We start from the raw sequence: 12,883 nt of genomic DNA, 5'->3' as shown, positions 1-12,883 counted from the left end.
TTAAAAATCCAACAAATGACAATTTTCTTTTATTATCAGAAATGTAAGTTTGTTTACTCCCCACTTTCATTTCACTCCACTAAATTTAGTGCTTCAGCTTTATGTGGAGGATGTAAGGGCTTTCAGCTTGGGAGTGTTAGTAAAGCTAGTGCAATTTTTCACGGCTTTAGCAACTAACCCAAACTTTAAAATAAATACGTATTTCCCAACAGCAACAAATGAAAGATAAATTTATGAAAATATACATTTATGAATGATGGCTGCTTGAGATTGAATCCAACGAACTTTTCTTTCCACTGGTTGTTGTTTAGCACCCCCAGGCCAGCCCAGGCCAGCCCAGATCAAGTTGATTATATGATCAAAAGCATTGCAGCAGTGACCACGCAATGGCAGTTAATTTTTTTATATATATATATATATATATACATATATATATATATACACACACTGTCCAATGTATCCTTTATATTAAGATGGTGGGTCGTAATTTGAGTGAGAATTGACTATATCTAACAGGTCAAGAGACTATAATGGTTCTCTTGTTTCATGATGGGCGTAATGATTAATGTTGGAAATGACACCAATCGTACCACGGATTATTATTCCATTACATTTTCCATAAAAAAAGTTATACATGTCCCACGTAAAATGAAACTTTAAAAAAATGAAATTTCAGGCCATTTTTATTCTGCAATGCATATATGATGATTATGCTTCATATATTCAACATGGAAGAAATGTAATTCTTACTTTTTTTGTGTCTCATCTGAAATGAATCTTTCATTTTACGTGACTCACGTCTGTAATCAGATGCTTTACGTTTTAATGTGTTAGTCTCAATAATACCACATGCAAGTTGTAGGCAGCTGTTGACATCATCATCATCATCCTCTGCATTATCTAAAGATGAGTTAGAAGGAATTACTGATTGTGCTGAGTCAGTTTTACTGACATTCAATAAACTGGTGGAATTTGTTAAGGTGCTGTAACTAGGGCCTTTACTGACTACATTTGGAGCAATGTTTACAAATTGGGTATTTAATAACAGGGATTGGTCAGATATAGAAGTTCTAATAGCTGTACTTTTATTAACAGGATTCAGAGTGGTTGGAATAGATGTTTGCACTATGTGACCTTTGTTTAGAATAGGAGTCTGTTGATTTTGCACTTTATTCACAACAGGAAACAGAACACTTTTGCCATTTACCTGCATCACTAGAAGTCGCTGGCTTTGAAGAGGAGAAATTGTCTTGGGAAGTATTAGTGGATTCATTGAAGTGGAAATTACTTTGAAAGACTTAGTATTTCCTGCTGCATTTTGGTTTGAAATGTTTATGTGCACATTATTTGTATTCGCAGTATTTAAGTACCTGAAACCCATTTTGTTAGCTTTTTGTGCAGCTAATATGTTATTCAACCTAAGCGTCTGAGTAATATTTTTGCAAGAAGCACGACATTTAATAGATTTTAGAGTCTTCTCACCCAACTTCTTAACATTAGCAGATTTTTTACCATCAGGCAAGTACAATCTGGGCATCGTTACAAAACATTGTTTGAGGGGAAATTTTGAAAGGGTATATTTATCAATTTTGATTCTCGTTTTCTTCTTGGCCGTGATTTTCATTTCTAGTTGCTTGTTTTCTCTTTGCAGTTTGTTATAAGCACTATGCATCTTGACAAGTTTTATCATGTTTGGACTTTCAATAAGTTGTTTTGGCTTTATTGGCTTAGGATTTAAGTAGCTGTACTGCCTATAACTATTTGATACTGGTGGTTTAGAAGTTAAAGGCTTGTCAAACTGATACATTTTGAACTTAAGCCTAGATTTTGATGTCTCTTGTGGTAATTTTTCTTCCTTCTCATTCCCTAGAACCTTTGAATTTGCTCCATCTGCTGTCTGTGTGGAATTTACTCCATCACCTGAGTGAGGTGAATTTACTTCAGTTGCTGGTTTAGTGGAAATTATTTTACATGACTGCTGAGCAGAATTTAATACATTTGGCTTAGTAACAATTATTTTATAAGGTGGCAGAGTGTTATTTAGTTTAATTGGAGATTTAGTGGTAATTATTTTATAAGATGGTAAAGTGGAATTTAGTTCAATTGCTGGAGTAGTGGAAATTATATTAGAAGATGGCACAGTGGAATTCACTTCAACTGCTGATTTAGTGGAAATTACTTCTTGAGCTGGCCGAGTGGAATTTACTTCATATACTGTCTGCTTTGAGTTTGCTCCATTATCTGTTTGACAGGAATTTACTCCAAATTCTTTCTGACTGGAACCTGCTTCAAAATCTGTCTGACTGGAATTTTCTCCATAATCTGTCTGACTGGAACTCACTTCACAATCTGTCTGACAAGAATTTTCTCCATAATTTATCTGAGTGGAATTTTCTCTAAAATCCGTCTGAGTGGAAATTTCTCCAAAAGCTGTCTGAGTGCAATTTATGTCATTGGGTTTCCAAGTGGAATTTACATCATGCAGTGTCTGAGCAGAGTTGGTAGATTGCAAATTTGAAGAAAGAAATATTGGGGATGCTACTGAAGAACTTATAGGTTTAGGGTTTCTCAATGAAGCAAGTGTAGGCTGAGGGGTTGAAAGTAATGAAACTACAGGCTGGGAAGGATTTGGAATTAGGGAAACCATTGATTGAGGTCTTGGAAATATAGAAGCCAAAGGTTGTAAGTTTGTTAGTGTAGTAACCACTGGTGTAGTGGTGTTAAATGAAGAAACTACTGGCTTTGAAGTGTTCAATGAGATGACCATTGGTTTTGAAGTGGTCAAGGATGAAAGCACTACTGGTTTCGAAGTGGTTACCACTGATTTCGAAGTTGCCACCGCTGGTTTCGAAGCGGTTACCACTGGTTTCGAAGTGGTTACCGCTGGTTTCGGAGTAGTTGCCGCTGGTTTCGAAGCGGATGCCAGTGGTTTTGGGGTGGTTACCAGTGGTTTTGGAGTGGTTACCACTGGTTTCGAAGTGGTCACCACTGGTTTTATGGAGGTCGTTGACGAAACCATTGATTTAGAGGAGATAAAGGAGTTAACTTCTGGTTTTGGGGTGGGTAATGAAGAAACTACTATTTTAGAAGTGGTACCTGGAGAAATCACTGGTTTTGAGATTGCCCACGAAGTAACCACTGGTTTTATGTCAGCTAATGATGAAACTATTGGTTTTATGTCAGCTAATGATGAAACTATTGGTTTTATGTCAGCTAATGATGAAACCATTGGTTTTATGTCAGTTAATGATGAAACCACTGGTTTTATGTCGGCTAATGAAGAAACCACTGGTTTAAAAAAATTATTAGTCATTTCTTCCTCAGATTTTATTTTCCAATTATCTTTAGGAGCATTTATGGTAAAATTAGAGTTATCCCGCAGAGAAAATATGGAATCAATTTTCAATGTCATAGGATTTTCATCCTCTTTCTGACAGATGGATTTTAAATTCCCCAGATCTGATTGGCTGTCTGAAATTACTACAGATTCTGGTTTTGAAGAAGAGTTATTTGAAGAAACAGTTGTGGTTTTGGTATTGGTTAGATGAGTCGGCAGGATCAAAGATGAAGTAGAAGTGATACGAAAATTAGCAGTCAAACTAGTAGTACTTTTGACATTTTTGGAGTTATCGCATGTATCAGGAGCTTGCATTACTTGAGTTTCTGGTTGCTGCACTTTAAAAAGTAACTGTTCTGACTGACTGGGTTGGCTTGCCGATGTTGGAAGTTGAAATTTCTTCCTGACATTGTCAACAACTTTTGTCAGCTTAACAAACTGAGGCACAGCAGACTTAGGGCTTGTAACATAGTTAACTACATGTGTAGATATAGGTTTACTCATGGTATCAGAAGCACTGGAAACTTTCCCCAGTTTCAGATTAACTTGATTGTGAGAAAAAGAAGTTAGTTTTACAAGAGAATTAGCAGTTGCATTTTCCTGACTGTTTACCAGAGAAACTACTGGAGCAACATTGCTGACTGTATCATCTGGTAATTCTTGTTTAACCTTGATCACTGGACTAATATTAGCAGATGTCACCTGCTGCTGCTGCTGTTGTGGTTGTTGTTTAGAAATAACAGAGGCTACTGTAGATACTCCAGCTGGACTCAGCTTTAATTGAGATTGTGAATAAACTGGATTAGATCCTACTGCAGTAGTTACATTAAGCTTTAGAGGATCAGATGATGATGTCGAGGATGGAGAAAACATGACAGGGATATTGTTGTGTACACTTTTAGTCACAAACCTTGCATTGTTATTACAGTTGGAGGCTTGTAACAATGTTGGTGCTGACTGTGTACCAGTGTTAGTATTTAATAAGGAAAGTCCTTTGGCTGCATTAGCATTTTTTGGCTGTTGTGTAGATGTAGACAGTATAAGAGGGTTACTGATCTTATTTTTGATTGATGTTACTGAAGGGGCAAAGCTGACTTGTTCAGGAAGAGACTCTGGTGGAACTAAGATAATGTTTTGCGATGAGGATGGTGATAATTTAGGTAAGTTGGTATTACTTTTGGTTTTATAGATATCACTGGGGTGAATGATCCTCACACTTTCAGATGTTTTATGAGAAGCCTGGAAAACAGACTGAGCTGCAGATGGGATATGTTTGGCCAGATTAAGCAAATCATCAGGATTTATAGGACCAATAAAAACCATTGGTTTGCTAAAGTTAGAGGAATATGAAACACTAGTTGTAGAATTTGGAGGAGAAATTGATAATGAAGAAGTTTGTTTGGCTTTACTAGAATTAGAAGTTGATACCAAAAAATTACTAGCATTTTGTGAAGATGACAAGTTTAAAGATGTTGATGGTACATTATGACTCAGAGGATTAATAGTAGTTGATGAAATCACTGTAGATATTTCTGTCTTGGGAGCAAGTGGTCTTGGGAAAAGTTTTTTGGATTTTGGTACACTGATAGCATATTTTATATGGGGGACAAAATTTGTTGATGAAGAACTCTTTATAATTTCTTCTGATTTAGGAAATGAATCCTGTAAGTTTTTGGTAGTAGTGATGGTGGTAGTTGTTGAAGGGGAAGCAGAAGAGACGACCACCTGAACATTTGGTTCAATTGTAGTAGTCTTCACTGCAGAAGAGTTCTTGGCATCTGAAGTACTTGCAGGTAGAATTAACCAAGAAGTTTTGTCACCTACAATTGAAGTGTAGGTGCCTGTAGGCTTTTGCTGAGTTTTAGTCAAAGAGCCATCAGCTGTAGAACTGAATTTTGGAATAGTGCAAATACCTTTGTTGAGATTGTAACTTGATGTTGTTTTGGTGATAGCATGAATTGTTTTATGAGAGTCTAAGTCTTCAAGAATAGCAATATTCGTTGTAGGTGTTTTTGGTGTGGCTGTAACACCATTTGGCAGAATCAATTCTGAAGATTTTTTAAAAGTTTCTTTCGAGTTGATAGCTTGTGTAGGAACATTAGCAGAGATTGAAGAATTACTGCTTTTAACAACCTGATAAACATTAGAAGACACATAACCATTATGTAGAATTGTCTTGTCATCACTGGTCACAGCAGGTGAAGCTTGATCTACCAATGTTGATACAAGGACACAAGGAGTCATCTGTGAAGACGTTGGAGAACTGTTATTCAGAACATTTCCTAAAGGATTTGTGTGAAGAGGAAAAGCTGATGAAGATGTTGACGTAGTAGTAGCCACTTGATTAGCTACTGCAAAAGTTGGTTTAGCTATTATAGTAGTGTTTTGTGAATTCTTCAGAATGGGACCTACTGAAGAGGCACTGGACATATACTTAAAAGAAGTTACAGGAGATGGTACTGGAGTAGTCTGAGAATTAGAAACCATAGTAAGGTGTACAACTTGAGAATTATTTGAAGGTAATGACACAGGAACAACAAATACCTTCTTTGGCAAAGTAGTTGCAGGAAGTGGGGAAATTTTAGGCTGATTTTCAGTTTTTAATATTGTGTTTGCTAATGTTGAAGTTGCAGCTGAAATAGATTTTGGTGGGAGCACATTGAGACTTGAATTTGAAATGCAGCTCGACATATTAGGCTCTAAAGCTGAGTAAACAGTATTGGTTCCATTTAATAGAATTGCATGTGTCCCCTTAGGTGGAACATTTCCACTTGATTCTGTTGAACTTTGAGTAGCTTTTAAAATAGCATTGAATGAATAAAGAATATTTTTCAGATTGGTCTGAGATAATGGTTGAGAAGATTTGACTATTATGTTCTTTGGTAAGACAGCAGAATTTGTTGTCTTATTATCAATAGTAAATTTTTGATAAGCAGGTGATGAAATGGGTACACTGATTTTATAAGTGCCAGATGAATCCACAGAACCATCAGTATGTAATAGTGTATTTACCTTCAGCTGGTTTTCACTGTTTACAAATTCAGATTTGATGGCAGGACTGCCAGCACTTGTGTCCATTGCTTGAGGGTTCAAAATAATAGGCTCACTTTTTGTGACTAATGATGGAGCTAAAGCAGAAATAGGTTCAATCCCAGGTTCCTTCTTTATATTTGCCGTGAGCACAGGAGCTGAGTCTGTAAGAAGAGAAACCGCTGCATTTAAAGAAGAGTCCCTACTGACTGACACATTTTCTGTCAAATCTGGGGGAAGCAGTGATGTAAGGTTGCTATTAATTGATGGATCTGTTAAAACTGAGGGAGAAATTATTGGCAAAATGACTGGAGCTGAGGTGGAAATAGTTGAACCAGGTACAGTTAAGGTTTGATCCATAAATTCATCCTCAATAACAGTGTTTTCATTAGACTTAGAATCATTCAACAGAACTACGCTTATTTCAGAATCATCTTCATCAACAGCATCAGATGAGTTTCCAGCATCAGTCTCCACAGATGAGTCAAATAAAGAAGAGTTTTCATTTTCGGGTGCCATAACCAGAAACATTTGACCATTGACATTTTTGGTGCACAGCCGGAGAGATTTATCATCAGAGGAGTCAAAGTCAGTTGCATCTGTTTCTTCTTTTAATTTCTTACTGTCCTTCTTTTTAACCTTCATTTCAAGTTTCCTGAAAATAAAAATAGATAATTGCCATTAATGGTAATGATGATGTAATTGATTATTAAGGATGAAACCGCAGATAATTAGGAGAAAGATTTTCAGTGCCTAATAACAATAATGATTCTGTATATGGGTACATGGAGTGAGGATGTTGAAGACAGAACAAGAACAAAATGTAAAAACTTCAGGGATTTACATCAGGTAAAAAGTTGAGAACACCAATAAAGAGACATTAATAAATAAATGATAAAGAACAAAATAACAAATATACCCAAAATGGCAAAATTAGAGTCAACTTGATTGGGGATAATCATACAGATTTGAATTACCCTGACACAAAGGCAAGTATCTTTTCCAACCTACAGCCATATAATTAAATTGTAGATCCATTTAGTCACAGTAATTCAGGTACTCTTACACACCTTTCAAAATATTTACTAGAGAGTAACACTTGACTTGCTACCCTCACTTTCTTTTTCAAATAGTTGTAGGGAGTTGGTCTGAAAGGAAAAACTGTTTACAAACCTTTTGAGTATGTCCTCTAGACAATCTTATCAGGTAGAGGAAGACAATTGGCTCTTCTCTGCCACATGATGACACTGGATTGATTTTCACAGTAGACTGAGCTGATAGCTGAATCTGCCCAACGAATGATATCAGCTGTTAGACATATCACAACTCAAAAACAGAGAGACACCGACTGAGTGTTGCACTAGAGGGTGGGTCAGCTTACTTCAGTCCAGTGAACACCTGACAATACTCCTGATGCCAAATGTCCATCCCCAGTTTGCACTTAACCTAAGAATACAGTTTGGCCCAAAAAACAAGATATGGAAATAGCATATCTCCCAAACAATGGCCACGTCTAGGCACAGTTGCCACTCAGGCATTTCTGTAAATGTTGCAACCTTCATGCATTATCAGTTATGGAATTCCAAGATCCACTGGAATAAATGCTGACAACAGAAGGATTCCTGATCAGTTAAACTTACTCTTTCTACAAAAAATGAAAAGACATATGCTTCAATTCAGTCAGATGTTTCCAGAAACGTGAAGTAGATGCTAGCCATTTCTACATAATCTTTTAGGCCCAAATTCCTCTGTTTCCATTTCTGACAGAGACTGGCCACTCTGCTCCCAACTTCCTCAAAATTTATTCACTTGGAGAACTGAACTGAACTAGACTGAATACTTTAATGCTCAAAATAGCATATGACAAGCACCAACCTAACAACATGTATTTGTCAGTCTTATAACACTTTAAACTGCTCACATCACAATGCTCTTATTTCTGTTTATTTTAAGGTGAAGTTATGCACTCTCACATATAAAAGAGTACTGTAAAGTTTGCTATTAAAATCAAAAAATGTGTTATGGAATTTTTATGATTTATTTTCAAAGTATTTTACACCAAAACATAATATATGATTCTAAAAAAGTTTACTTGTAAATATGATGAGGAAAATATAGGGATATGGTGTACCTATTCTAAAAAGCAAGATATAGTCAATTTTATGTATTTATTATAGCTTTAAAATGCATGACTTTTATATTTTTGTGGCATTTGATCCACATAATCTTCACTTTTAAAAATACTAAAATTGAATACATGGGGGGAAAAAGATTTTCACTTTAACAATAATGATTTCTAACATAGGAATAAAGCCCAAATAATTTGAGTTGGGAGAATAATATATTCAACAGACTCCAGCATATTACTACTGTGCACTGTACACAAACTTATAATTATTATGTATACCACTGGACCCACTAAGAAGAAGACTACGTCAACATTAAAACAATTTAAAATCTGATGTAATGTAAGAGTACATAACTAAATACTGTAAAGAGTTTTGTTTTTGTACACCAACAATTTTCTGTCAACTATTATCATCGCTTGTTTCAATTAGTAAAATTTCATGAAGAAAATTTATTCAGCAAATAAAATTAGTGCAAGAATTATTCCCCTTAGTCATTTACTCTTATCACCTCACTTCATTTGTAATGTAAGATAATAAAGTTGAGGTTATTAGAGACATGACAGATGTGCACAAACATACACACAAAAAATTAGGTGTAAAGAATGCAAACAAACATGAACATCATAAATGACAGTACAATTATACCAGAGACACATACATATTGTTGTTGGCACTCCGTAGCTAACTATGTCGAGGGTTCCAGTTGATCCGATCAACGGAACAGCCTGCTCGTGAAATTAACGTGCAAGTGGCCGAGCACTCCACAGACACGTGTACCCTTAATGTAGTTCTCGGGGATATTCAGCGTGACACAGTGTGACAAGGCTGGCCCTTTGAATTACAAGCACAACAGAAACAGGAAGTAAAAGTGAGAGAAAGTTGTGGTGAAAGAGTACGGCAGGGTTCGCCACCATCCCCTGCCGGAACCTCGTGGAGCTTTTAGGTGTTTTCACTCAATAAACACTCACAACGACCGGTCTGGGAATTGAAACCGCGATTCTATGACCACGAGTCCGCTGCCCTAACCACTGGGCCATTGCACCTCCACGATACATACATAATGTACATGCTAAACCTCAAAGATGTAATTGGTGAAGTTTGCTGACTAGTAATGTTATATTGATCAAATAATTATAATTTTCAAATTTCATTGTGCTTACTCAAAATAATGAAACATACTAATTTTTCAAAAACAAATTTCTTATTTGTATATTTGCAATAAATATGTAATAAATATATTATCAATAACAATAATGTTACTTCACAATCTATTACATAGATAACATGTTAATTCCATATATAAAATAGCATTTATATTATTAGCATGACCAAGCAACCTACAATGAATATTATTACCACTGAGGACTGATATTTCATGTATTATCTCTCCTCACAGACACATATAGATTTATAGAAGCATAACTTAAAGTTACTAGATATCAAAATTTTTCTCCTTGTCGCACACACACACACATATATATCTATATCTATATATGTATAAAGATAGATAGATAGATAGATAGATAGATAGATAGATAGATATAAATAAATATCATCATCATTGTTTAACGTCCACTTTCCCAGCTGGCATGAGTTTGGACAGTTTGACTGAAGCTGGGGAGCTGCACCAGGTTCCAATCTGATTTGGCAAGGCTTCAACAACTGGATAGCCTTCCTCCAAGAGTGCAGTGGGTGCCTTTTATGTGTCAATGGCACAGGTGCCAGCATCTGCCACAACCACGATCATGCTAGAACAGTGCTTTTTACATGCCACCAATATGATACTATTTTTGTTAAAGAATAAGAATATATATATATATATATATATATATATATATATATATATATATATATATATATATATATATAAAACAAAGTTTGAAAACTCAGAATAGCAAAGGATAGAAGCCTGAGTTTCAAATACATATAAGTCCCCAGTGACATAAGAAAACAGTGTGTGGAACACACCTCTCTGTCACGTTCCCCATATGCTAAGTGAAATTACAAAATGAAAATATCTACACAGAAGGTAACAGACATATTAGTAAAAATAGGAAAAAAAATGAGAGATAGAGAAGCAGCAAAACTGTGATTCCGAAAGTCACTCAATGGCTAAACACAATTACGTTTTCAAATTTGTTGAAATTTGGCATAAGGGATAGATTTAGGAGAAAATAAAGCTAAAACATGATAAACAAGTTTTTCAGCTAAATCCAACCAAACAGTTGTAAAATTACAAGTGATGTTATTTTCAGATCAAGTGGTGACCTGGCATTTTTCAAAATGTCATAAATTTTTCTGTGACCCTAGCTTAATAAAAAGAAGTATATGTGTATATTTGGAATCAGAATGATCTGAAGATTTGAAAATTGCCATTGTTTTTGGAGTAGGATGGAAAACAAAATTTATTTTATTAATAAATGAATATTTGAAGTGATCATTTGACATCTAGGACACTGGATTTCAGAAAAATTTGATATCGACAAAAATGTTCCCCTATAATTTCTTAAGTGTAATTAACCATTTAAAAAAATGTTTGTATCTAGGACATCACATATGATTTTGTGGCCTAGTAGTTAGGGTGTTGCACTCACAACGGCGAGATCATGGTTTCAGTTCCTGGACTGGGTGCTGCATTGTTTTCTTGAGCAATCACTTCATCTCACATTACTCAGTGATCACTTTGAGATCTGGCGTATGGCATATATCATGCACCCGTAAAAGCAACATTGATTCGATGGAGGGAGTGAACTCAATGTACACTACAAAAACATTTGATCACTATGAACAAAGCATCAGTACAGGTTGTTCAGCAGCAAAATGTAGAATCCCCATCCGTTATGTACCACAGGAGAGCCCACAACATGAGATTTTAGTAATATCCACTTTTAGTATTCTTTGTACTATAAACATCTAATTCCACCTTATCTCATGTTTTTGTCATCAGACAACCAGATGGATAGTATATAAAAAGACTTCTACAGATATATACCTATGTACTGTATACATTATCACAATATATATATTTGGTTTTTGTTCATACATTGTTTTGTTTAACTTTTTTGGAACAATGTCTTCACAGATTTTCATGTGATTTCCCATGTCCCCCCACTCCACACTATTTTGTACTGTCATATTTATTTTGCAATGATACAATGAAAAACTATTGTCTATTTCACAGTACTTAACTTCTTACAAAATGTCTCAAACGAAAAAATTTTGCTTGGATCCAATAAAGAAAAAAGAAAACTATATAAAGATGTAAAGAAATCTAATAAGGCCTTTATTCTTAGATGTCTTGGGCTATTATTAAAAGAAAATTCTCTGTTGCGTATAAATTGTCAGACATAGATATCAAAGGAACTGCATATTTTTAAATAATCAGCAAAGAAATATGACTCACCATTGGAAAAACAATTACTTCAAAGAATCTACACAATTTTCCAAAGACCTACACACTTCGTGAGAATATTCTTACCTACTTGTCCAATAAAAATTAGTAAAGTGTTTTTTATGGAAATAAAAAAAAATATTAAATACTTATTATGTTGTATATCTAATGATGATTAAATAAACATTGGTACACTGAATGATATTTAGAATAAACCTAGTTTCATTCCAAAAATGTGATAAACAGCTTCAATAAATTACACAGTTGGTATGACCCCTAAGCAGAAGAAAATGAAACAAAGAAAATGAAATGATCTATAAGGTAGATATTCATTTTATTAATTGATGATACCTTGAAACTACCTACTTGGGAACTCTAACATAAATATACACACATTTACATAGTAATATGTACAACAATATCTATATACACATATATGCATAAATAATAATAATAAGAACTGTTGAGGTCATGGTAAGAAATTATTAGATTAGTTCCACTCTGAATATAGATTCTATAGATCTTATCATTTGAGCCTCAACTTCCTGATTTGGTATATCGTATAGATCCAATTTGATTTTTATAAAATAAGTCCTCCAAATTTACCTAATTATATTTATTCTTTTACTGGTTTCAGTCATTAAACTGTGGCCATGCTGGAGCAGCATCTTGGAATTTTAGTTGAACTGGGCCTCACCGAGGCGATGACTACTGACCGAGACCTTTGGAAATGTGCTGTGCGTGAGAAGACCCGGCAAGCCAAGTAAGATCGTTGCCAGTGCCCCTGGACTGGCTCTTGTGCGGGTGGCACATGAGATGCACCATTTTGAGCGTGGCCGTTGCCAGTACCTCCTGACTGGCTCCCGTAGGATTTTCGAGCAAGATCGTTGCCAGTGCCCCTGGACTGGCTTGTGCGGGTGGCACATAAAAGACACCATTTCGAACGTGGCCGTTTTCGTGCGGGTGACACGTAAAAGCACCCACTACACTCTGAGT

At 35.3% G+C, this 12,883-nt stretch overlaps 1 protein-coding gene across 4 annotated transcripts in view; it reads right to left on the bottom strand.

The window, feature by feature from the left end:
• Positions 1-12,883, bottom strand: part of LOC106876165 (mucin-5AC) — a 69,334-nt gene continuing 56,451 nt past the window's right edge. For all 4 annotated transcript variants that reach the window (XM_014924594.2, XM_014924593.2, XM_014924595.2 and 1 more), the window contains exon 2: positions 1-7,022. In XM_014924594.2, coding sequence (XP_014780080.1) covers positions 716-7,012 — 6,297 coding nt within the window. In that variant the 5' untranslated portion in view covers positions 7,013-7,022 and the 3' untranslated portion in view covers positions 1-715. The remainder of the gene's footprint in view (positions 7,023-12,883) is intronic.

The sequence above is a fragment of the Octopus bimaculoides genome, chromosome 4 (assembly GCF_001194135.2).
Source record: "Octopus bimaculoides isolate UCB-OBI-ISO-001 chromosome 4, ASM119413v2, whole genome shotgun sequence".
Taxonomy (NCBI): domain Eukaryota; kingdom Metazoa; phylum Mollusca; class Cephalopoda; order Octopoda; family Octopodidae; genus Octopus; species Octopus bimaculoides.
The sequence above is the reverse complement of the archived record's forward strand: the minus strand, read 5'-3'. Positions and strand labels throughout refer to the sequence as shown.